This window comes from Mirounga angustirostris, unplaced genomic scaffold, assembly GCF_029215605.1.
Source record: "Mirounga angustirostris isolate CCGP_5_RB_7025 unplaced genomic scaffold, mMirAng1.0.hap1 SCAF_6, whole genome shotgun sequence".
In the NCBI taxonomy this organism is placed as follows: Eukaryota; Metazoa; Chordata; class Mammalia; order Carnivora; family Phocidae; genus Mirounga; species Mirounga angustirostris.
The window spans coordinates 98,338,052-98,364,607 of record NW_026991714.1 but is presented as its reverse complement, the minus strand read 5'-3'; the positions used below and the strand labels follow the sequence as shown (position 1 = coordinate 98,364,607).

The 26,556-nt window shown below is 40.3% G+C and overlaps 1 protein-coding gene across 4 annotated transcripts in view; it reads left to right on the top strand.

The window, feature by feature from the left end:
- Positions 1-9,658: 9,658 nt before the first annotated feature.
- Positions 9,659-26,556, top strand: part of SLC25A16 (solute carrier family 25 member 16) — a 49,227-nt gene continuing 32,329 nt past the window's right edge. For 2 of the 4 annotated variants that reach the window (XM_054508182.2, XM_054508181.2), the window contains exons 1-2: positions 22,806-22,880; positions 23,823-23,886. Coding sequence is in view for 1 of the 4 variants with exons in the window: in XM_045877952.3 (XP_045733908.2) it covers positions 9,787-9,907; positions 15,130-15,222; positions 22,747-22,880; positions 23,823-23,886 (412 nt within the window). In the remaining 3 variants the exon portion in view is untranslated. Of the gene's footprint in view, positions 9,908-15,129; positions 15,223-22,746; positions 22,881-23,822; positions 23,887-26,556 lie in introns of those variants that run through there. The other 2 variants (XM_045877952.3, XM_054508183.2) reach the window with 2 other exon arrangements.

Here is a 26,556-nt window from a genome sequence, read left to right as displayed (position 1 = left end):
ATAGTCAACTATTTAATATCTCCACTTGGATGTCTCTAAGGCCTCTGCAAACTCAATATGTTCCAACCAAGCAACTCATCCTTCCCTCTGTCCTTCCATCTTGCTCTAAACCAATAACAAACTGATCCTCTTTCAGTGCTCCCTGCCTCAGTGAATCCATACATTTATGTTAACAGGAATCTAGGAATTATCCTTGACATCTCCCTCTCCCCATTGCCCTTATTGAATCCATTGCCAAGTCTCACCCATTTTATCTATCACTTCAGTGTCTCTCCAATCTGTCCATTTCCCTCCATCCCTATGGCCTTTACTCTAGACCAAGTGCCACATCTTGCAATAGTCTAATCATAACTACTTTTGTCCCTATTCCATTATCCAAGCCATGGGCAGGGATCTTTTTGAAATGTACACCTGACCATGTCAACCACAGCTTAACACTTTGGCTTCATGTTGCCTTTTTTTTTTTTTTTTTTGGTTTTATTTATTCATTTGACAGAGACACAGCGAGAGAGGGAACACAAGCAGAGGGAGTGGGAGAGGGAGAAGCAGGCTTCCCGCGGAGCAGGGAGCCCCATGTGGGGCTCCATCCCAGGATGCTGGGATCATGACCTGAGCCGAAGGCAGACGCTTAACAACTGAGCCACCCAGGTGCCCCTTCATGTTGCTTTTAGGATGATGACAAGACCTCCACGGTGGCTACAAGGTTGCTAGAGGCTATAAGATTTGGCCTATTTCTGTATCTCATCTTATATCACAAACCTCCTGGTTCTTCCTATTCCAGCCACAGTGGCTTGCAAACCAATATTTCTGTTCTTGTAAACCAGTAAATTTCATTTGCAGACAAGTTTCATTTTAAGCTGAACAAACACTTTGACACTTCGTCCGTCTAGCAGCTCCCTCTATCGTCTTACACATTTATCATTGTAAGTGACCTGCCTGATCCCTGGAAGGCATCTGAATTCTTGACCCTTAAAGTACATAGTGCAGTAATGCATTTGAGATAGTGATCAGACTTCGAAACCACCAAACTCTCCCACCAGAGGCTCTGTTTCCTTTTTCTAGAATGCTTTTTCTTATTCCCTTCCTCAGCTAAACCCTAGTCATCATCCTTCACCTCTGGATTCAAGCAACATTTCTTTCTTTCTTTCTTTTTTTTTTTTTTTTTTAAAGATTTTGTTTGTTTATTTGACAGAGAGAGACACAGCGAGAGAGGGAACACAAGCAGGGGGAGTTTGAGAGGGAGAAGCAGGCTTCCCGCCGAGCAGGGAGCCCGATGCGGGGCTCGATCCAGGACCCTGGGATCATGACCTGAGCCAAAGGCAGATGCTTAACGACTGAGCCACCCAGGCGCCCCGCAACATTTCTTTAAGGTAGCCTTTTCTAAACTTCTTGTTTAGGTCAAATTCCTGTTTTACGGTCTTAATCACCATGCACTAAGCCTCCTCTTAAAAGCATTTATCTCAGTTTCCATTTGACATGAATTTCTGTGATTATTTGATTAAGATTTGTCTTTCCTGCTAGAGTATAAGTTCCCTGAAGGGCATGGGCTAGGTTTGTTTTGGTTTTGTCTTGTTTATTTTTATTTTTTAAAAGATTTTATTTATTTATTTGTCAGAGAGAGAGAGTGAGTACAGGCAGGGGGAGAGGAAGAGGGAGAAGCAGGCTCCCCACTGAGCAGAGAGCCCAATGCGGGACTCGATCCCAGGACCCCGAGATCATGACCTGAGCAGAAGGTAACCGCTTAACGGACTGAGCCACCCAGGCGTCCCCTTAAGCTTTTGTTTTTAAGTAATCTCTACACCCAACATGGTGCTCAAACTTACCACCCCAAGATCAAGATGGACCAAGTTTTTATTTACTATTGTATCTATGATGCCTATCATCTGTATAAGAAATACCTATTGAATGAATGAAAGAATAAATTAGGTCAGTCCTGTAAACAATTTCTAGTTCATTGCTATATCTAATTGTAACAACATTAGATGATTCAGATCCTCTTATGAAATATTTTTTCTTCTACAACTGCCTGGAAAACTCTTACTCATTTTTCAAGGCTCAGCTTGTCTCTTTCTTTCTTAATTTCCCCACTCCTCTTATAGAATTGGTCTCTCCCTTCTTTCTACCTTATAGTACTCCATGCACACCCCTAATTCCAACAAATTGTACTCACTTTTTTGTAGCTCCTTGCTCTCTTACAAAAGACTTTGTAGAAATTTTGTCTTATTAACTTTTATATCTTGGTCATCTAACATAATGCTTTAAAACACAGTAGGTAGAAAGTAAATGTATAATGACTGAATGAATAATGATGTGTTCTGCAGGTCTAGGAGTGCACATCCTAAGGAAGTGAGAGAAATATAGCACCTATTATGTGCTGAGCCCTGTGGGAGCTCCTATGGCTCAATGATCGTATTTGATATTCACATCATATTGGGTGTGGATGTCACTCACATTTTAAAGATTAGAAACTGAAGATCAGATATTTACTAAGTCCTTACGATCATTTATCTATTAAGTAGAGAAGCAAGCATTCAATACTTTTGTTCTTTCTTACTCTGCTGTGTTGTTAGAAATTAATGTTCAACAACTATACTCTAATTGAAAAAATTGATGTGCAGATTTGATGGGTTCTAGTAAAAGACTTGACCTAGAAAATGTCAGTTTTCATTTTTTTTCTAAAAGATTTTATTTATTTATTTGACAGAGAGAGAGACAGCGAGAGAGGGAACACAAGCAGGGGGAGTGGGAGAGGGAGAAGCAGGCCTCCCACTGAGCAGGGAGCCCGATGCGGGGCTGGATCCCAGGACCCCGGATCATGACCTGAGCCGAAGGCAGACGCCCAACGACTGAGCCACCCAGGTGCCCCTCAGTTTTCATTTTTTAAATACAGGATGTCTTAAGCCAAAATAAAAGTGAAATCTGAGGCAATTTCCTAAAATTCCTGTTTTCCTTATTTACCTTTACCTTATGTCCACAAACTTCTCAACTGCCTATTGCATCTTAGCCATGGAAATCTGGTATCATAAATTCAGAATATATATTTATTTCTAGAGTTGAAAATAGTAAGAATTATGTTTCTCTCATGTTATTTCTTTTTTTATTTAAGATTTTATATATTTATTTATTTGAGAGAGACAGAGATAGCACAAACAGGGGGAGTAACAGGCAGAGGGAGAAGGAGAAGCAGACTCCCCACTGAGCAGGGAAGCCCACATGGGGCTCCATCCCCGAACCCTGGGATCATGACCTGAGCTGAAGGTGGGTGCTTAACCGACTAAGCCACACAGGTGTCCCTATTTATTTATTTTTTTACAGAGAGAGAGAGAAAGAGTGAGAGTGAGAGCTGAGAGGGGCAGGAGAGGGAGAGAGAGAATCTTAAGCAGGCTCCACACCCAGCTCAGAGCCGACACAGGGCTTAATCTCACAACCCCAAGATCATGACCAGAGCTGAAATCAAGAGTCAGACGCTTAACTGACTGAACCACCCAGGTGCCCCTAAAATACCACACTTTGTATGTATATAAAAGAAAATGCAGATGTTCAATTTCATGTGAAGTTGCATAGCATCTGGCTAAGTCAGAGGAGCATGCGACTTTTGATGTTAGGGTCATGAGTTCAAGCCCCACATGGGGTGTAGAGATGACTTAAATAAATAAAACTTAAAAAGTAATAAAATAAAATATTTTAAATTTTGTATATAGATAAATTCTATACTAAAGGAGCAAAGATCTTATGTTATGTATAGGGTAAGTTATCTATAACTTCAAAATTATTGCAATTAATGAGGCATCTGTGATATATAATGCTTATTCCTTTTTTTTTTTAAGATTTTGTTAATTTATTGGCAGAGAGAGAGAGAGAAAGCAAGAGAACATGAGCAGGGGGACAGGCAGAAGTAGAGAAAAAGGGAGAAGCAGACTCCCCACTGAGCAGGAAGCCCGATGCAGGAATTGATCCTAGGCCCCTGGGATCATGATCTGAGCTGAAGGCAGACCTTTACTGATTGAGCCACCCCGACCCGTCCCTATGATGCTTATTCCTGATAAATATAAGTAAGTAAAGGTTAATAATCTGTGGTCTAAAATACTACTTAATAGAAGACTTGAAGATAGCTAAGATCCATGACAATGTTTATTAAAATGGCACACTGAGGGGTGCCTGGGTGGCTCAGTTGGTTAATTGATTTTGGCTTGGGTCATGATCTTAGGGTCCTGAGATTGAGCCCCCTGTTAGGCTCTGTGTTCAGCAGGGAGGCTGCTTCTGTCCTTCTCCTGCTGCAGGCCACAATCCCCTCTCACCCCCACTCTTTCTCTGTTTCTCTCTAATAAATAAATGAATCATCTTAAAATGGCACACTGATTCCTCCATGTTTCACGAAATGTGGGGGTACATGTGGGGATGGGGACGTTTTCAAAGAAGGCTTTTTTTTTTTATTTTTTTTTAGAGAGAGAGGGAGATTGAGTGCAAGCAGGTGGGGAGAGGCAGAGGGAGAGAGAGAAAGAGAATCTTAAGCAGGCCCCATGCCCAACACAGAGCCCTAGGCTTGGCTTGATCTCAGGACCCTGAGATCATGACCTGAGTAGAAATCAAGAGTTGGAAGCTTAACAAACAGAGCCACCCAGGCACCCCACGAAGAAGGCCTTTTAGGTAGTTATTGTTATATATGATCTATATGGCATTCATATATAGTCCATATTAAAAAAAAAAAGCACTGGGGTGCTTGGATGGCTCAGTCGGTTAAGCGTCTGTCTTTGGCTCAGGTCATGATCCCAAGTCCTGCATCAGGCTTCCTGCTCAGCAAGGAGTCTCCTTCTTCCTCTGCCCCTTCTCCCCTCTCATGTGCTCTCTCCCCCCCAAAAATAAATAAATAAAATCTTAAAAAAAAAAAAAAGCTTTGCCAAATCTTTGTCCTTTGCAAGGGACATCTGGCTGGCTCAGTCAGTAAAGCATGCTACTCGATTTCAGAGTCGAGTTCAAGCCCCTCTTTGAGGGTAGAGCTTACTTAAAAACAAAACAAACTTTGTTCTTTGGCACTTTGCATGTTTTCATCATCTTTACAGTTTTGGGTTTTTTTTTTTTAAGATTTTATCTATTTATTTTAGAGAGAGAGAAGGTACATGCCAGCGATGGAAGGGCAGAGGAGGAGGGAGAGGGAAAGGGCGAGAATCCCAAGTACACCCTGCACTTAGCGTGGAGCCTGCCTCAGCCTGCAACAGCCTGCCTGTTGATCCCATAACCCTGGAGATCACGAGCTGAGTTGAAATCAAGCATGGACTGCTTAGCCAACTTTGCCACCCAAGTACTCCTATACAGTGTTTATTTAAAAATTATTTTGGCTTTTTGTTGCTATTGTTTTTGTTTTTCATCTTTACTGTTTGTACTAACATTTCTAACCCCTTTCTGTGCCTTAAACTACTCCCTCTTTCTGTCTTCTCTATTCTGTTGATGATACCATCAAGTCCATTAATCACTCTAGCAAAAAAGTTTGCAGCAACTTTTTAAATTTCTTTCAGCCATTTTATTTATTTATTTAACAGAGAGAGAGAGACATCAAAAGAGGGAACACAAGCAGGGGGAGTGGGAGAGGGAGAAGCAGGCTTCCCGCCAAACAGGGAGCCTGATGTAGGGCTCGATCCCAGGACCCTGGGATCATGAACTGAGCCGAAGGCAGATGCTTAATGACTGAGCCACCCAGGTGCCCCTGCTGCAGCTTTGACTTTTCCTTCATCCATTTCTTTTTATTCTTATTTTGTTTAAAGTTTTATCTATTTAAGGAATGTCTACACCCAATGAGGGGCTCAAACTCACAACCCCAAGCCCAAGAGTCCCATACTCTTCTGACTGAGCTAGCCAAGTGTCCCATCCATTTCCTTTTAGGTCACTATGTTTTCATGCTGCCACCACCCTCTTGCCTGGATTATTGCAAAACCTTCCTGACTGTCTTCCTTATTAAAGATCTCTCAGTATCTGCTTTCCTAAACATTCTATTCATCTCTTCCAGATCAACTTTTCTAAAACATAGCTGTCATCAGCTTCTTATTATCCATTGAACTAAGTCTAAACTATTTAACCAAAGATGAAACCTGTTCATGATATAACCTTGACCTACTTCTCTAACGTTATTGGTCAATGGTCTGCCATGCAAGTGTTGGGGAGTCATGGAGATGGGTCAAGGATCTTGAGATAGGCAAACTGGACTATTCTTTGCTTCTTGAACAGATTGAGTGTCCTTCTATGTGTGTATGGATATGTATGTGAGTTTGCCTTGGTCCATGTCAAAGGACAGTTCAATTACCTCCTTCCTGATGACTGCTAACAAATATGATCTTTCTCCTGTACCCCCACTTTTATTTGTATTATATTTATTTTACTGTTAGGCTCACATTCATCCCACGAAATGGTACATTCTTTGAGGAAGTGGATTGATTTTTCTCTATTTTCCTAGCCTCTGGTTACTGGTTGCTAGATACCCTAAAAGTGAAAGGCAGAGATAGAGAAGATTGATCTTTGGTACATGTGGGTGGCTCAATCCGTAGAGCATGTGACTCTTGATCTCGGAGTTGTGAATTGGAGCCCCATGATGGGTGTGGAGATTACTTAAAAACAAAATCTTCTTTTTTTCAAATTTTTAATGTAAATTGTAGTTAGTTAACATAAAAATAAAATCTTTTAAAAAACAGAAAAGATTGGTATTTAAGTAGATCCACCATCGTTTAATCATCTCTTCAGTATCAAATGACATATCCAATCAATGAAACAGAAACAATCAATGAGGGGCGCCTGGGTGGCTCAGTTGGTTAAGCGACTGCCTTCGGCTCAGGTCATGATCCTGGAGTCCCGGGATCGAGTCCCGCATCGGGCTCCCTCCTCGGCGGAGAGCCTGCTTCTCCCTCTGACCCTCCCCCCTCTCATGTGCTCTCTCTCAAATAAATAAATAAAATCTTTAAAATAAAAAAAAAAAAGAAACAATCAATGAAACAATTCTTATCCTCATGGAACTTACATTCTATTTTTTTTTTTTTAGGAATCTTTTTTTAAAAAATATTTTATTTATTTATTTCACAGAGAGACAGAGAGAGAGCGAGCCCACAAGCAGGTGGAGCAGCGGGAGAAGCAGGCTCCGCCCAAGCAGGGAGCCTATTGCAGAGCTTGATCCGAGGACCCTGGGATCATGACCTGAGCTAAAGGCAGACACTTAACTGATTGAGCTACCCAGGCACTCCGAACTTACGTTCTAGGGGAGGGAAACTGATAATAGGAACATTTTATATATAATATGAATCTTGTATATCATATATTTATGTAAAGGCAAGAAGTGCTATGGAAAATATTTAAATTAAAGCAGAGAAAAGAATTTTGGTAGAAATGGTGGAGTGAGTGCTAATCTTATTTTCTTTTGTTTATTTATTTAATTAATTGTTTTTTAAGTAAGCTCTATGCAGGGTGCCTGGGTGGCTCAGTTGTTAAGTGTCTGCCTTTGGCTCAGGTCATGATCCCAGGGTCCTGGGACCGAGCCCCACATCGGGCTCCCTGCTCCGTGGGAAGCCTGCTTCTCCCTCTCCCACTCCCTGGGCTTGTGTTCCCTCTCTTGCTGTGTCTCTCTCTGTCAAATAAATCAATAAAATCTTTAAAAAAAAATTTAAAAAAGAAAAGAGTAAGCTCTATGCCCAATGTGGAGCTCGAACTCACAGCCCCGAGATCAAGAGTTGCATGCTCTTCTGACTGCGCCAACCCAGGTGCCCCTGGAAATTTTATTCTTTATCATTAGTTTAAAATTTATTATTGAAGTATAATTGACATACAATGTTATATTAGTTTTAGGTGTACAACACAGTGATTCGACAATTCTATACATTATTCAATGCTTATCATGATAAGTGTAGTCACCATACAACATTATACAATATTATTGACTATTTTCTCTATACCGTACTTTTCATCTCTGTGACTTCCCTATTTTATAACTGGAAGTTTCCACCTCTTAATCCCCTTCATCTATTTTGACCATCCCCCCCAACCCACCTACTCTCTGGCAACCACCAGTTTCTTCTCTGTATTTAAGAATCTGTTTATTTGTTCATTTGTTGTGTTTTTTAGATTTCTTTGAAAAAAAAATTTTTTTTGAAGATTTTATTTATTTATTTGACAGAGACACAGCGAGAGAGGGAACATAAGCAGGGGGAGTGGGAGAGGGAGAAGCAGGCTTCCTGCGGAGCAGGGAGCCCGATGTGGGACTCGATCCCAGGACCCTGGGATCATGACCTGAGCCGAAGGCAGACGCTTAACGACTGAGCCACCCAGGCGCCCCTCTTTGAATTTTTTTTCTGTGTAAAATACACTTCATTTAAAATTTACAATTTTAACCATTTTTTTAAAAAAAGATTTTATTTATTTATTTGACAGAGAGAGACACAGCGAGAGAGGCAACACAAGCAGGGGGAGTGGGAGAGGGAGAAGCAGGCTTCCCGCTGAGCAGGAAGCCCGATGTGGGACTCGATCCCAGGATCCTGGGATCATGACCTGAGCCGAAGGCAGATGCTTAACGACTGAGCCACCCAGGCGCCCCGAATTTTAACCATTTTTAATTGTACAATTTAGTGGTACATTTAGTTACATTTACAATGTTGTACAATCATTCTATTCTGGGGAGCTTTTGATTCCTGTCATTAGACATGTAAAATATAAATAATGATACTATTATATGGGTCTGTATTTTCCAGTGGAAATAAAAAATTGGGAACATGGGGAAAGATAAAATTTAAATCTGGACTCCTCATTAGAGACTACATGAGGCTAGAAACACCTTGCAGAAGCATATCCACAGAAAGAGAAAGAAGAGACCAGTGCCAGTAATAGGAAAGGATGGAATAAGTATTGAGGAAATCATCAAAGATAGTTTCTGAAAGAGACGATACAAGTTCAGAACAACTTTGGTTATAAAGAATAGGAATGATTTTGCCCAGCCTGGAAGTGATGAGGGGCTCACAGTAAGAGAATTGTGCTCCTAAAGAGTAGTTAAGTAATAGAGTCTTGGAATACAATGGGGGAAGGGAGAAGGAACTGGGGAGCTTCTAAGAGTTTAGGGCTGAGACTGGAGTGGGGAGTAGAGCTCGGTGGGATTTGAGAGCTAAGCACAAGGCACAGATTCAGAAAGGCCTGACAAGGCAAAAGTATTTGTGTAATTTGTAGGGCCCCAAAGAAAGAACAATCTGCTTTAGCAACATTTCTTTGACAGAGGTGATGGGGTGGAGTGGAAGCTTAATAGGTGGTTAGGAAGGGCAGAAACCGAGGTTCAGTGAGAAGCTCTGTGAAGGCAGAACTGATTTGGTGGGAGATGGTGCAATTTCAGAGGTTCCTGGAAAGAGCAGAGCGGAACCAAAGCTTGGTTCTGGAAAGGCTTCATCTGACGTAGTTCAGAAGACAGCCCGATGGGCAGTTACAAGTCAATGGGCGGGGAAGAGCTCTCTGAGGTGGTGGGATTTTGGTGGGACCTCCCTCGGGGCCACGCTGTCCTCCGTTAGAACAGAAGAGGCCTGGAAAACGAGGCCGGGAGTAGGTCGTGGGGTGACGCTGGGTGGGGTAGGTGGCGAGCGCGGGCGACTCCCACCTGGGACCCGGGCCCAGGCCCCGCCCCCTGGCTACGCCATCAGCCTGCGCCGCGCCGCCGGGTGTTATTCCGTCCCGCCCGCGCGGCGGTCGGTGCTCTGTCACCGCCCGCTGTGGCCATGGCCCCAGCCCGTGGCTGGTAAATTGGCGACCAGAGTTCCCGACGCGGCACTGGTCCTGATGGCGGCAGCGGCGGCCTTGGCAGCGGCCGACCCCCCTCCCGCGATGCCGCAGGCGGCAGGAGCCGGAGGGCCCACCGCCCGTCGGGACTTCTACTGGCTGCGCTCCTTTCTGGCTGGAGGTGGGTGTCAGCCGGGGGGACCCGGCCGTGCTGGGGTGGCAGGGCGGGATCCGGGGTATATACGGTGCTTGCGGCCGCAGTGACATTCTTGGACTCTGGCTGCTTCAGTGCTCGGCTGGCTATTTGCCCTGACCTGTTGTAACTCTAATAATCACTTGATTATTGACTGCAGGATCCCGGTGAGGAAGGGCCTCGAGCTGTCAGGGAGCCGCTGGGGAGGTGGACGGGCTGAACCAAGCACCCATTCTTCGGGGTTGGATGGTAGGGAAAAGAGCCTAGTCCTTTGCCAAGACTCCAGGGTTTCCGTGAAACATGCTGGGAACTCCTTTCTTTTATAAAGACTATAAATGACCCAGTGTAGAATTGGATTTTGCCGTTTGCGTTAAAGAAGGCAGATATTGGAGGTCAGCTTTTTAAAGTTGACTGGGAAATTGTGTAAAACTGTCTACAACCAAAACTGGTTCCAGTGATTGTAGGAAAGTGTTCTATAGCTCCATGACGGGTAGCTGGGGCAGCCCTTCTATCCGTGTCACTGTGAGGCCAGAAAGTTCATAATTGTCTCTCAGAAACTTCCTCTGCCTTCCTATAAAGAAGTGTTTTCAGTCTCTACCATCTCTTAATTAATTGGGTTGTCAACACTTAATTACTTGTTAAGCTGGGAATTTTTAAAATTCCACATTATAAGGGCTTTTAGAAAGAATATCTGTAGGGTGCAGTAGTATTAAGAATTTATTTTGTTCTGATAAAAACGGCATTCATTCATTTATACAAGGAATATGAGTGCCTGCTACATGCTCAGTGTGTATCAGGGAACAAAACAAAGATCCTGGAGTTTACACTGATTGAAGAGTTGAGGGGAGAAAGAGAGCAAGTAAAATGAGAAAGTAAGTTATATAGTATGTTAGAAGGTGATGAATGCAATGGGAAGAAGTAAAAAGAATGGGGCAAGGAAATGCAGAGGCTGAGTGGGTGTAATGTTAATTAGGACAGTCATGATAAATCTCTTGGAGAGAATGACACTTGAGCAGATTTGAAGTAGTGAGGGAGTTTGCAAGTTGATGTCTCAAGAGGAGCATTTCAGGCTTTAAGAAAAGCTATGTAGCTGGAGCCAAGTGTTGATGGGGGAAGGAGGTCAGAGGTGATGGGAGGCTGAATGAAGGGCTTCCCAAACAATTGTAAAGATTCCAAGTTTTATTTGGAGTGAAGTAGGAATTGCCAAACTCTTTTCTTTTTTTTTTAAAGATTTTATTTATTTGAGAGAGAGAGCACGGGCGCGGGGGGGAGGGTCAGAGGGAGAAGCAGGCTCCCCACTGAGCAGGGAGCCTGATGCGGGCCTTGATCCTGAGACTCCAGGATCATGACCTGAGCCGAAGGCAGTCGCTTAACCACCCAGGCGCCCGCCAAACTCTTTTCTAAAGTGTCTGTTCCATTTTGTATCCCCACTATTTTGTCAATACTTGCTGTTATCAGAGTTTGTGTCCTCTGTGTTTGTGTAATTGTGTTTCTCTTTAAATAGGTGTTTAAAGGTATGTGATTGTGGTTTTAATTTGCATTTCCCTGATGACTAATGATGCTGAATATCTTTTCATATTCTTTTTGGCCATTTGTGTCTCTTCGTAAAGTGCTGCTTCAGATTTTTGGAGAGTGTGAATAATTTTGAACGAGTTCCTTGTCCAAGTGATATAACAAAATACCTTTGGGCAAGTTACTTTAGCCTCCCTGTGCCTCAGTTTTCACATCATTTACTTATTTATTTATTTATTCATTCATTTATTTAGAATTATTTATTTGACAGAGAGACAGCGAGAGCAGGAACACAAACAGGGGGAGTGGGAGAGGGAGAAGCAGGCTTCCCACTGAGCAGGGAGTCCAATGCGGGGCTTGATCCCAGGATCCTGGGATCATGACCCGACGCTTAATGACTGAGCCACCCAGGCACCCCTTCACATCCTTTAAATGGGAAAAGATTTCCTTGTTTAGAAGATTGTAGTGATTAAATGAAATAGTATCCATAAAAGCCTCGGCATAGTGTTCTGAGTTGAATCTCTTAGCCTAGGGGCGCCTGGGTGGCTCAGTCAGTTGGGCATCTGCCTTCAGCTCAGGTCACCCTGGGATCGAGCCCCATGTGGGGCTCCCTGCTTCTCCCTCTCCCTCTGCCTGCCACTCCCTCTGCTTGTGCTCTCTCTCTCTGTCAAATAAATAAATAAAATCTTAAAAAAATAATCTCTTAGGGGCGCCTGGGTGGCTCAGTCGTTAAGCTTCTGCCTTTGGCTCAGGTCATGATCCCAGGGTCCTGGGATCGAGCCCCACATCTGGCTCCCTGGTCAGCGGGAGGCCTGCTTCTCCCTCTCCCACTCCCCCTGCTTGTGTTCCTGCTCTTGCGCTCTCTCTCTCTGTCAAATAAATGAATAAAATCTTAAAAAAAAAAAATCTCTTAGCCTAGTACCTGGTACAAGGTAAATACTCAAAACTTAACTATTATTGTTGATTAGCAGTGGCCTTGGCCACTATCTTAACCTCATTTGCTCAAAAGGAAGATAAAAGCTGCATGACTTAACTCAATGGATTGTTGTAATGATTAATTGAGCTATAAAGTAATGTGATTAAGTGAGTTAAGATACTATCAAAGGAAACTACTTATTTATTTATTTTTTTTTAAAGATTATTTATTTGAGAGAGCGAGAATGAGAGAGAGTACATGAGAGGGGGGAGGGTCAGAGGGAGAAGCAGGGTCCTCGCCTAGCAGGGAGCCCGATGCGGGACTCGATCCCGGGACTTCAGGATCATGACCTGAGCCGAAGGCAGTTGCTTAACCAACTGAGCCACCCAGGCGCCCCTCAAAGGAAACTACTTAATGAATACATTCTAAATAATTTCATTAGTTAGTTCATAATGACTGAGAAAATAATATAATGTTCTGAAACCAAATATACCCAAATGCAAATTATTTGTAGTTTCTTCTCAATTTTGAGTAGTCATGACTATGATTTTCATTAGTTCATATAAAAGAAGCTTGATATAGAAACTTACATGTGGATTTAATATTTGAATATGAATAGGCATTTTATTTTTGGATATCTCAGAATATGAATTTTAATTAATATTAGTTACATGGTAGGCTATTAAATGTGTGTGGGTTTTGAGTGATTTTGTCTCACTTTTTTTTTTTTTTAAGATTTTATTTATTTATTAGAGAGAGAGAGACAGTGCACAAGAGGGAGAGGGAGAAGCAGGCTCTCCACTGAACAGGGAGCCCGATGTGGGGCTCTATCCCAGGACCCTGGGATCATGACCTGAGCTGAAGGCAGACGCTTAACTGGCTGAGCCACCCAGGCAACCCTTGTCTCACATTTTAAAAAGTTTGTAAGGGTGCCTGGGTGGCTCAATCCGTTAAATGTCTGCCTTCTGCCTTTGTTTTTTTTGTTTTGTTTTGTTTTTTTATTTGACAGCGAGAGACACAGCGAGAGAGGGAACACAAGCAGGGGGAGTGGGAGAGGGAGAAGCAGGCTTCCTGCGGAGCAGGGAGCCCAATGGAGGGCTCGATCCCAGGACCCTGGAATCATGACCCGAGCCGAATGCAGATGCTTAACAACTGAGCCACCCAGGCGCCCCTACCTTCTGCCTTTGGCTCAGGTCATGATTCCAGCCAGGGTCCTGAGATTGAACCCCACGTCAGGCTCCCTGCTCAGCAGGGGAGTCTGCTTCTCCCTCTCCCTCTGCCCCCTGCTCGTGTGCTCTCTCTCTCTCTCTCGCTCACTCTCTCTCTCCCAAATAACTAAATAAAATATTTAAAAAATATAAAAAATAAAAAATTTGTGAAGTAAAACTCTACATTCATTTTTTTTAAAAAGTATTTTAAATGAGAGAGAGAGAGAGAGCAGGAGCTGGGGGAGAGGGAGAGAGAGAAGCAAACTCTCTGCTGAGCAGGGAGCCCGATGTGGGGCTCAATCCCAGTCCCTGGGATCATGAACTGAGCTGCAAGCAGACGCTTAGCTGATTGAGCCATCCAGGCGCCCCTACATTCATTCATTAAATAACACTGAGTGCCTGTTACGTGCCAGGCCCTGTACTGGTCTCTGTATAGTAATAAAGGCGACCCACAAAATTCCAGTCCTCTCATACCTTCTGGATCAAATATGCAATAGTGAAGAGCTTAATGTAATCATAATAAGACACCAGAGACTTTTTATCCACCTTTTTATAATGTAACAGCCTATTTTATCAAGTGCTCATAACATGTAAGGTACTTTACAAAATTGTCTTCGTCTGTTTGGGCTACTAAAACAAAAATATCAAAATCTGGGTGTTTTATAAACAACTTTTTCCTTCCTTCTTTCTTACTTCCTTTTTATCAACCTGGAAGCTCCAGACACTTATTTGTTATAGTTCTGGAAGCTGGGAAAGCCAAATCATGGTGTCAGCAGATTTTGTGTTTGGTGAGAACCTGCTTCCTCATAGCCAGCACCTTCTCTTTGTGTTTTCACATGGTGGTACCTTCTCAGTGTTTTCACATGGTGGAAGGGGCCAGGGATTTCTCTGGGCTTTTATAAAGGCGTTAATCTTGTTCACGAGGGCTCCACCCTGCTGACCTCAGCAATTCCCAGAAGCCTCACCTCTAAATACCATCACACTGGGAATTAGTTTTCAACATATGAATTTGGGAGGACACAGTCTATAGCAGAGTCTTCATATATTATTGTCTTAGAAGAAGCAAGTCAAGCTAGTAGGGCTGCCCTGGATTCTGACCTACACTAAAGCCCATGTGCACACATTACTGTCATCTGTATGTCTGCACAGTGGCACGTGGTAGGGACCAAATACATAATTGCTGAATATATATGGGTATGCTGACTGTTATGGGTAAAAGTTGGTTGTTTCAATGATAGAGTCATCCAGAAGAAGAGGTTACTTGAAACACAGCCTCATAGCCGGGTAAAAACCTTCAAGTGTCTGTTTCCATAACTACATTTAGCAAGATTACCAGTGCTCATCAGGTATTAGGGGGAAGATTTATGCTCTTCAAATTTATTTTTAAGTCTGACATACTCAATTATTAAGTTACAGGGAACGGGGGCCAGTCATCTGCATATCCCTGCAACTGGGCAGTTCTACCCATGGAGACCAAATTAGAAATCAGAAGGTGTGCTGGCTGAATAAATAACAGTTTCCATGTGGAAAGAAATGGTACACAATTTCATCCTGACTGTTTAAAAATTTTTTAGGTATTGCCGGATGCTGTGCCAAAACAACAGTTGCTCCTTTGGATCGAGTAAAGGTTTTATTACAAGCTCACAATCACCATTACAAACATTTAGGTGAGTTAATGGATGCTAAAGGTAAAAGTGAATGAAAACATTATCCATTTGCTGGCTTTGTTTCCGGTTGTGAATTATAGTGGAAAGAGTATACAAAAGGGAGTTCAAGTTTGGGAACAAATTTTGCAAGAGATTTATCTCTTATCTACTTTAACCTTTTCATTTGCAATAGTGGTTAAATATATTATCATTTTAGGATACTGATATTCTCTAAACCAAAATCTTGGAATCACTGAAATAAGTACTACTTGTTTATTGGGAGCAAAGAGTCATGCTCTTTCCAGACACATAACAGCTTAGCCCGATTTTTTTTTTTAAGATTTTATTTATTTATTTGTCAGAGAGAAGGAAAGAACACAAGCCGGGGGGAGCGTCAGGCAGAGCAGGCAAAGCAGGCAGAGGGAGAAGCAGGCTCCCAGCTGAGCAGGGAGCCCACTGTGGGACTTGAACCTAGGACCCTGGGATCATGACCTGAGCGGAAGGTAGACGCTTAACTGACTGAGCCACCCAGGTGTCCCAGCTCAGCCTGATTTTTAAAAAATATTCAATTAGGGCGCCTGGGTGGCTCAGTTGGTTGGGCGACTGCCTTCGGCTCAGGTCATGATCCCGGAGTCCTGCGATCGAGTCCCACATCGGGCTCCTGGCTCAGCGGAGAGCCTGCTTCTCCCTCTGACCCTATCCCCTCTCATGCTGTTTCTCTCTCTCTCTCTCTCAAATAAATAAATAAATAAAATCTTTAAAAAAAATTAGTGATGGAGATAAGGTTTATTTCTTTATTTATTTAAGGATTTATTTAGATTTCTATATTTATTTGAGAGAGAGAGAGAGAAAGCACACCCATGAGTTGGCGGGGAGAGGCAGAGGGAGAGAGAGAATCCTCTCCACTGAGCATGGAGCCTGACACAGAGCTGGATCCCAGGACCCGGAGATCATGACCTGAGCTGAAATCAAGAGTTGACCGCTTAAGGGAGCCACCCAGGGGCCCCTATTTTTTATTTTTAAAGTAATCTTTACACCCAACGTGGGGCTCCAACTAACAACCCTGAGATCAAGAGTTGCATGCTGTACTGACTGAGCCAGCCAGGCACCCTACTCCTTCAAACACCTAGTTAAACAAGCCTTTTAGAAATCTTAGTGTAAACAGAATTCAATGCGATTAGTATATATAGATAAACTTAAATTGTTAAAGAATATCAAGCCCTTGTTTGTTCCTTGCAAACATAAAAACCAGCCACTTTAAGTAACATGGATGCTCTAATAAAATAATATGTCATTGGTGGGAGTAAGAAATTTTTATAGCCTATTTGGAGGGGATTTTGGTAATATGCATCAAAACTCTTAAAAAGAGGGCGCCTGGGTGGCTCAGTTGGTTAAGTGACTGCCTTCGGCTCAGGTCATGATTCCGGGGTCCTGGGATTGAGACCCACATTGGGCTCCGCCTGCTCTGAGGGGAGCCTGCTTCTCCCTCTACCTCTGCCTGCCACTCCCCCTTGTTTGTTCATGCTCTCTCTCTCTGTCAAATAAATAAATAAAATCTTGAAAAGATACATATTCTTTGGGTGTGCAATTCTAGTTCTAGGAGGTTATTGTAAGGAACTAATCAGAAATGTGCTCAAAGATGTATATACAAGGATCAAAACATTATATTTATGTTAGTAAAAACAAACCAAAATGTTTAATAGTAGGAAATTGGCTGTATTAAATAATAAGTATAATTTAAATGAATAAATAAATCCATATTGTAGGCTATTTTCTAGTCACACAAAAACTGAAAATAATATGAACTGGGGGTGCCTGGCTGGCTTAGTCAGTAGAGCATGCGACTCTTTTTTTCTTTTTCTTTTTTTTTTTAGGTAATCTCTATGCCCAACACAGGGGTAGAACTCACAACGCCAAGATCAAGAGTGGCATGCTCTACAGACTGAGTCAGCCAGGTGCCATGAGCATGTGACTCTTTTTTTTAAGATTTTATTTATTTATTTGACAGAGAGAGACACAGCGAGAGAGGGAACATAACAGAGGGAGTGTGAGAGGGAGAAGCAGGCTTCCCGCGGAGCAGGGAGCCCGATGTGGGGCTCGATCCCAGGACCCTGGGATCATGACCTGAGCCGAAGGCAGATGCTTAAGGACTGAGCCACCCAGGCGCTCCAGCATGTGACTCTTGATTTTGGGTTAGTGAGTTCAAGCTTTATGTTGGGCATAGAGCTTACTTGAAAAAAAAAAGAATATTAATTGACTAGGAACAATGTTCATGATGTATTAGATAACTGGAAACATATAAAATGGTTTAATCATATTGCATTTTATGTAAATAAACATATGCTTAGACAAAAGGCTGGAAAGACAAACATTAAGTGGTTAATTTTCAATGGTGAAATTCAAGGTAATTTTTCCCCCTAAGATAATATTAATACCCATTGAACATATATTACTTTTTCAATTAGAGGGAAAAAGATTTAAAAGAAAAAAAATTAATGTGGACAGAGACCAAGAAAGAAATTAGGTAAAGGCAACTAACTCATAGCACTCCATTGCTTTATAGGTTCATGCTTCAGTAGATAGGAATGATGTGTGCTCTGCATGACCTATGCAGCATCTCTGTATAAGAAAGATGTTCTACAGAGTGAATAAGAGCCAGTTCTTTTTTTCCATAATGTATAGAGTTGTCAAATCACTATGTTGTACACCTAAATTAATGTAACATTGTGTCAGCTATCTTCAATTAAAAAAAAAATCAATTATTTTTCCAATGGTGTTTTTAAAATGTGATTTTTCTCAAAAAATGTAATGAATATTTATGTTATATATTAACTATAGCTCATTTTCTTGTCAATATTTTTAATACTAAGTAAGTATAGTTAAAATTGAAAGAAAAAAATTACTGCCATTTCTTTGTCCAGCAATGAGCACAGTGTGCTGCTCATACATAGAATCAGACCTTTGAACTTATTGAGACAGTATATAAAAGTGGAAAGGAAGGAAATTATTTTCTTTCATTGTCCAAATTAAGGGTTAAAAAGCAGATGAATTATATTACCCTATATCTCAGGGTATTTACCATAACCCAACATAGGAATGTTTGAGCAGGATTGTTTTATTCCTTTAACCTCCTCCCTATGCTGGTTTATGTTGTTTTGTTTCCTGATTTGTAGTCAGTAGATTACATATTCACATTAGATTTCATGCTCTATGGGGCTACATGCCATGGGTTACAGTGTTACCCTACAAGACATGCAAAATTTGAAATGGAATTCCTGGAGTGAAACGATGAACTATTGGTGTAGTATATGGAGTTTCATGTATCTTTAAAATATATAAGCCAAAAAAATTATATATATGGCTTTTAATTTTCTTTTTAAATGTTTTTGGGCATTTTATTCTAGATGCCTCTCTTTTTATATACATGCATAAGGTAGTTTGTAAAATTTTGTTTTTTATTTTTATTTTTTAAAGATTTTACTTATTGGGGCATCTGGGTGGCTCAGTTGTTGGGCATCTGCCTTTGGCTCAGGTCGTGATCCCAGGGTCCTGGGTTCGGGCCCTGCATCAGGCTCCCTGGTCAGTGAGCGGGAGGCCTGCTTCTCCCTCTCCCACTCCCCCTGCTTGTGTCCCTCTCTCGCTGTGTCTCTCTCTGTCAAATAAATAAATAAAATCTTAAAAAAAAAAAGATTTTATTTATTTTAGAGAGAGACAGCATGAGCAGGGGGAGGGGCAGAAGGGGAGAATCCCAAGCTGACTCTGATGAGCGCAGAGCCCGACGCGGGGCTTAGTGTCACATCATGACCTGAGCCGAAATCAAGAGTCGGATACTTAACCGACAAAGCCACCCAGGCGCCCCAAATTTTGCTTTTTCAAACATGAATATTCACAAAGATGATGAAAATATGCTATTGAGTAAAACTTCTACTTTAGCTTCTTTTAAAAAATGTGTAACTTTACATCCAAGGCATCAGAAAGTATTTTTTATATTGAAGCAAAATTATTCTGGCCAGATGAAAAGCAAGGAGTACAATTAGAATTTTTCTTTCCCCCACTTTGCATAAATAATTTTTTCTGTAATATATTGAAAATCTTTTATCTCATTTAGCTTTTTACAGTCAATGTGATGTAAAAATAGGTAGGTGAATCATAATGGGATTCTTTAAAAATCTTTACTTCTATTTTTTTTAAGATTTTTTATTTATTTTACTTGAGGGGGGGGGGAGAGAGCACAAGCTGTAGGAGCAGCAGAGGGAGAGGGTGAGCAAACTCCCCATTGAGCAGGGAGCTGACGTGGGGCTCAATCCCAGGACCCTGGGATTATGACCTGAGTCAGAGGCAGACACTTAACCGACCGAGCCACCCAGGCACCCCTACTTTTAATTTTATTGCTTTTATATTTTTATTTATAGTTTTTTTGAATGTATGATGTCACAAGTTCATAATTCAAAAAGTATAAAAACAAACATCTTGTTCCCTCCCTTATTTCCTCCTTGGAATTAGCATTTTTCGAGTTACTTCCATTTCCTTTCAGAGCTGATGTATACATAGACAAACATGCTTATATTTTACCAAATGTTATTTCCTTCTAATCCTATCTTGTTAAAATAGGTAAAGATCCAGAGAAGGATTTAAATAACACACAAGCTTGATATAACAGATGCACAAGGAACTTTGCACCCTACAGAGAATACATATTCTTTCCAAACATGCTTGTAACATTTCTAAGAATTGGTCCAGTGTTGGGGCACCTGGCTGGCTTGGTAAAGCATAGGGCTCTTGATCTCAAGGTTGTGAGTTTCACATTGGGTGTGGAAACTGCTTAAAAAAAAAAAAAAAAAGAATTGGTCCAATGTTATGCCATAAAGAAAGCCTTAATTCATTCATTTCCCAAAGTAAAAATAGTAGACTATAGGTTGAAGGAGAAAAACAATCATCTATAATCATCTCAGTGGATATTTAAAAGCCATGTGAAAACATTCAACATCCATTCTTGCTCTTTCTCTGTTATTTTGCTTTGGGTAAGAATTTTATAAATTAGATATGGACTTTTTAAAAAGATTTTATTTATTTATTTGAGAGAGAGAGAGAATGAGAGACAGAGAGCATGAGAGGGAAGAGAATCAGAGGGAGAAGCAGACCCCCCGCTGAGCAGGGAGCCCGATGTGGGACTCCATCCCGGGACTCCAGGATCACGACCTGAGCTGAAGGCAGTCGCTTAACCAACTGAGCCACCCAGGCGCCCTAGATATGGACTTTTAACAGAATTTGAGAATCTTTGGCATTTAATAGAGGAATTTTTGTCATTTTGATTTTTTGTGTGTGTGTGATCATTGATTTTTTTTCACTCACCATCATAATGTTTTTTGTTTATTGTGCTTTCTTGTATTCTGTCCTCTCCAGCAACCTCTCCCACTTTGTTTTCTGGATTTCCTTTTTTGAAAATACTATACCTATTTCCCTTCTACTAGTGGTTTCTGTTAAAATCCTTTTTAACAAAATATTTGTGATAATTAAAGAGTTTTAAAGACTAATGTAGTAAACATAGGTGGATCCACGCAGAGATTCAGAAATAAACATTACCGGTACAGTTGAAACCTCTACTTCTCTCTCATCATCAGTCTTCCTGTCCCTACTAGGTAGCCATTGTTCTAAATTCGATTATTCTTAAATTGTTATAAGCACATTTGAATCAAATTAAGCAGAGCTTAACCTTTGCCCCCTCTTCTGGCAAGAGAATTTTTTTGGCGCATGGGGGAGTATATCTAGTTTCATTACTCATGTGTTTTAGGAGAATTTTTACATATTATACACATAGCTGTATATAGATATATGTATATATTTATATATATAAAGAATATAAAATTCTTTTTAAATTTTTTTTAAAGATTTTATTTATTTATTTGAGAAAGAGAGAGAGTAGGAGCAGAGGGGAGAGGCAGAGGGAGAGAGAGAAGCAGACTCCCCACTGAGCCTGGAGCCCGATGTGGGGCTCGATCCCAGGACCCTGAGATCATAACCTGAGCTGAAGGCAGACACTTAACTGACTGAGCCACCCAGGTACCCCTCTTTTTTTTTTTTTTTAAAGATTTATTTATTTATTTATTTGCCAAAGAGAGAGCGAGCGCAAAAGAGAGCGTAAGCAGGGGGAGCAGCAGGCAGAGGGAGAGGGAGAAGCAGGCTCCCCACTGAGCAAGGAGCTCGATATGGGACTCGATCCCAGTACCCTGGGATCATGATCTGAGCTGAAGGCAGACGCTTAACCGACTGAACCACGCAGGTGTCCCCCCCCTTTTTTTTTTTTAAGATTGAGGGTGACTTTTTTCTTTAAAGGGTGGGAGTTATACAGGTGCTTGCTTTATATGTTTGTTTGTTTGTTTAAGCCATTTTTAAAGTAATCACTACCCGCAACATGGGGCTCAAACTCAAGACTCCGAGATCAAGAGTTGAATGCTCCACTGACTGAGCCAGCCAGGTGCCCCAATAGAATTCTTTTTAATAGACTAGTAGTCCATTTAGATATCTACTTATTAAAAAATGCTTCTGGATATCTTTTTTTGGATGTTAATAAGTATCTACAATTTTAATTTCTGGGAAGAGATCAAAAGATTACTTGCATTCTAAAATTGTAAGTGAGGCTAGTGATTTACTTTTGTATTTGATCAAATTTTTGTTTGAAAATTTGGAAATGAATCTGAATTTGAATAATTTAATAATGGAAGTAGTGATTTGTTTATGAGAAGTCTGTACTTCAGAGTAGTGATTGACATTATTAGAATAAATAACACATTAATATATAGGATTAGAACTCAGGCCTTTATCAGTCTTCCTAATTAAAGTGTCCTAATGGAAATTCCCCCCAAATTTAGTTTTAATAGTTTTTAAAATTTCTTTGGGGCACCTGGGTGGCTCAGTTGGTTGGGCATCTGCCTTCAGCTCAGGTCATGCTCTCAGGGTCCTGGGATTGAGCTCCATGTCGGGCACCCTGCTCAGTGGGGAGCCTGCTTCTCCCTGTCCCTCTGACCCCCACACATGCTTGCACTCTCTCTCTCAAATAAATAAATACAATCTTTTAAAAAAAATAATATTTGTTTCTTTTATTTAGCAATTTCCTTATGTAAACAAACCACACATGCATCTAGGTCAGTCTGGGAAACCTTCCTTTATCCTTTCAGAGTCCCTCATCTGCAGTGCAGTATCTGGTCCTTGAATATATTTCTCTTAATATTTTTTAGATTGCTGTAAGTTAATATAATTTGTGATAATTTAAAATATAATTTCCTATAATGTATGGCTGGGGTTTTTTATGTTTTTGCTAAAATATGTTTTATATTTTTACATGAGATATGTTTGTATAATTTGGACTTAGTATTTTAAGTAGGGTTAACTGCTAAACATAAATTATTATTTATGTAATTCCTCAGGCAAAATTATATCATGAATGATGGCATAGTAATCTTTTCTGTGATTGTCATGAAAATTTGAATTTAGATAGTTTTCTCTGTTTTAATAGTATTTTTCTTCTAAACATTTTTCTAAAAATAGGAGTATTTTCTGCATTGCGTGCTGTTCCCCAGAAGGAGGGATACCTTGGATTATATAAAGGGAATGGTGCAATGATGATTCGAATCTTTCCCTATGGTGCAATCCAGTTTATGGCATTTGAGCATTATAAAACGGTACTTGAACTTTTATATTGTTTTCTTTTTTGTGTCCTTGAATATCATACTTAGTTGAAAGGCATTTGCTTTGGCCTTTAAAATTACTTTGGATGAATGGGTAAAGTAATGCCTTTTTGAAGGAGAAAGACTTGTGATAGCTTAAATTTTTAAATGTAACTTGGTTTTGGAGTTATCTATTCTAGAATTGCTAGTCAATTTTGAGCACATTGTTTATGTACACACTTATGAGGAAGAGCCAAAATTAACTTCAAGTAAATAATAATAAATCCGTAAAATTTTAATAGCTTTTTAATGTGCTTTTTGTTTCTCAGTTGTAGGAAAGGAACGTTGTGGCTTTAGATTTTCTTACTAAATACAATAGTGAAATCATATGCTGAAAGTCTGTTCTTGAGTAATGCTATCAGTTAACAACTTCTCTTATCCTACTTATTGATTGACTTTCTCTTCTCTGTTGGACTGAAAGTTTATCCTCTCAAACATCTTAATATAGAAAATGGTTAAGTATGTTAAATTCCATAGGGTATCTTAAAAAGAAATGTAAGCAATGGGATGGGAACAACATTCTAAGCTCATCAGTCAGAATTGATGCCATCATTATATCAAGACTTCATTGTCTGTAGTAGCATTTTATTTGTACTATTGCCACTCACTCTTTAAGTATATATAGTCGTCAATGTGCAACATAGTATATTTGGCAATTCTAAATTAAGATGGTAAAAGTGCAGAGCTAGAACAGAAGGCTACAGAGGAAATACCTTACCTACTCACCATGTGCTATAACTGCGCACCTTTATACAGTTGCACTTGTTTCACTTATGGTTAACACTAATTTTCTTCTTGCTAGTCCTGTAACTCTGTTTTGAAATTTCTTCATTATGAAACAGTGAAATGAGAAGTACTTAAAAATATTCCATTTAATTTGATGTTTTTGATTTCTAGTTAATTACTACAAAGCTGGGAGTTTCCGGTCATGTGCACAGATTAATGGCTGGATCCATGGCAGGTAAGAGGAGTGGACGGATGTATTTTATTTATTTTTTAAAATATTTTATTTATTTATTTGAGAGAGAGAGAGCATGAGAGAGAGAGAGCACAAGCAGAGGGGAGGGGCAGAATCAGAGGGAGAAGCAGACTCCCTGCTGAGCAGGGAACCTGATGCCAGACTCCATCCCAGGATGCCGGGATTGTGACCTAGGCCAAAGGCAGATGCTTAACCAACAGCCACCCAGACACCCAGAACCTTTATTTTACAGTGATCTCAAGACTGTTTTCTATATCAATACAGAGCTCTTTCTTATTTTTTCTAAAGACCTGATGTTAAATTCTAATCTATGAATGTATCATGATTTATTTAATCCAGTCTCCTATTGACTGGCATTTGGAATATTTTCAATTTTTGTTTCACAAGTAACACATTGTACTTGTGTTATTTTATTTGTAGAATAAATTTTGAGAAGGGAAATTACTTTATCAAGGGATATGTGCATTTGAATTTTGATAGGAATTGTCAAGCTGATCTTCATAATGCTTTTAATGACTTTTTCCCTTACATACCATACCAATACTGGGTCTTACGAAATTTTTAATATTTAGTAATTAATTATGAGTAAGGTTGATCAGCTTTCCAATGTTTGTGTGAGGCGAACGTGATAACCACTACACTACGGAAACGGGACTGCTTTCCAATGTTTATTGACCATTTGTGTTTCTTTCATTTTCAGTCTGAGTTGCTTCTATTTTTTAAATATCATTTTGCTTAAAAAATCTATAAAAAATTATTTTATGAATTTGGGAATTAGGCATTGCTTTTTTTCTGTCAGATATTGCTAATAGTTTATCAGTTTTAGATTTGTCTTTTAACCTTGTAATATTTTTTAAGAAGAGTCATTCAGAATTCTCACATACACCCGCACACCCAACCCCCACACCCCCACAACCCATAGAAGTTTTACATAGCTAATGCATTAGTCTTTTTGTTGTGCCTTCAAAATTTTGTGTTGTTTTTAGAAATGCCTTCTTCGTTCTAAGATAAAAACATTTTATCATGTTTTCTAAAATTTTATTTATTTTTATTTTTATTTTATTTATTTTTTAAAGATTTATGTATTTGACAGAGAGAGACACAGAGAGGGAACACAAGCAGGGGGAGTGGGAGAGGGAGAAGCAGGCTTTCCGTGGAACAGGGAGCCTGATGTGGGGCTCAATCCCAGGACTCTGGGATCATGACCTGAGCTGAAGGCCGACGTTTAATGACTGAGCCCCTTTAATATTTATTTTTATATAAAAACTGAAGTAGGGATTGAATAAAATTTTTCTCCAAATGACTAGTCATTTATGCCAACATTGTTTACTCAATAACTTGCCTTTTTTTCTGATTTTAAGTACCACCTCTATCATATACTAAATTCAGTAATTTTATTTTTATTTTAAATTTAATTTATTTAAATTTAATTAACATATAATATTAGTTTCAGAGGTAGAGTTCAGTGATTTATTGGTTGTTTATAATACCCAGTGCTCATTACATCACATGCCCTCCATAATGCCCATCACCCAGTTACCCCATACCCCACCCCCCTCAGTAACTTTATTTAAGAGAAGAAGTAAAGATGTATACAGTGATATTTAGCAACAGAGATGTTCATTGCAGTTTTGTTTATCATACCAAAAGGTCATTTAAATATGTAGCTATAAAGGAGTGGTAAAAAAAATTCCATGTATCAGAATATCTAAAACCCTTGAGATCTGCGGTGTGGTTGGGGAGAGTGGAAGACAGATGTGTTGAGCATGTAGGCCCCAAAAGGAAACAAAAACCCTGGATAGATGTTGGAGACACTATGGCTATAGATAATCATCTGCCTTCCTGGTTATTGAGATGACAGGCTTGTTCTTAGATGACAGGTCTTAGAGACTTTCCAGATACAACTTCAGACTCTGAAACCAATGACTCTTCAGCCTTACCTTTCTACCTAGATATATAGTCCTCATTTATGGTTTTGCCTTATCCAGTGTTTATTTAGCTTTTCTTGACTACTTGATGCTGATCCAAGTTCAATAAGTAGTAACAATAACCAGGAATAATATTCAAAATATTTAGCAATACAACTGTAGAGGTACTAATAAATAGGACAGGTTCTGAAAGTTTCCAATTAACTCGTTAGTGATTGATGCATGAGTAGTATGTGGTGGTAGTGGTGGTGGGAGTTTTGGTAGGGGGAGAGGGCTACCAGAGTTTTGGGAGGGATGTTAGGGAGTTGGAACAACAGCTGTTTGCCAACTGGTATAGAAATATTTCCGTATGTTATACTGGCATGAAAGTGCTGGTGAGTAACATTAGCTAACAAGTATTGATTACTTACTATGTACCGTAGATAGACCTGAGCACTTGATATGTATCTTCAGGCACTTGACACATAGTCCACAGAAAAATACTGTGTGGAAAATGCTATGATTATCTTCATTTTATGGAAGAGAAATTTTAATAAGATTCTAAATTATAACAATTTTTTAAAAAAGATTTTATTTATTTATTTGACAGAGAGACAGCGAGAGAGGGAACACAAGCAGGGGGAGTGGGAGAGCGAGAAGCAGGCCTCCTGCTGAGCAGGGAGCCTGATGCAGGGCTTGATCCCAGGACCCTGGGATCATGACCCGAGCTGAAGGCAGACGCCTA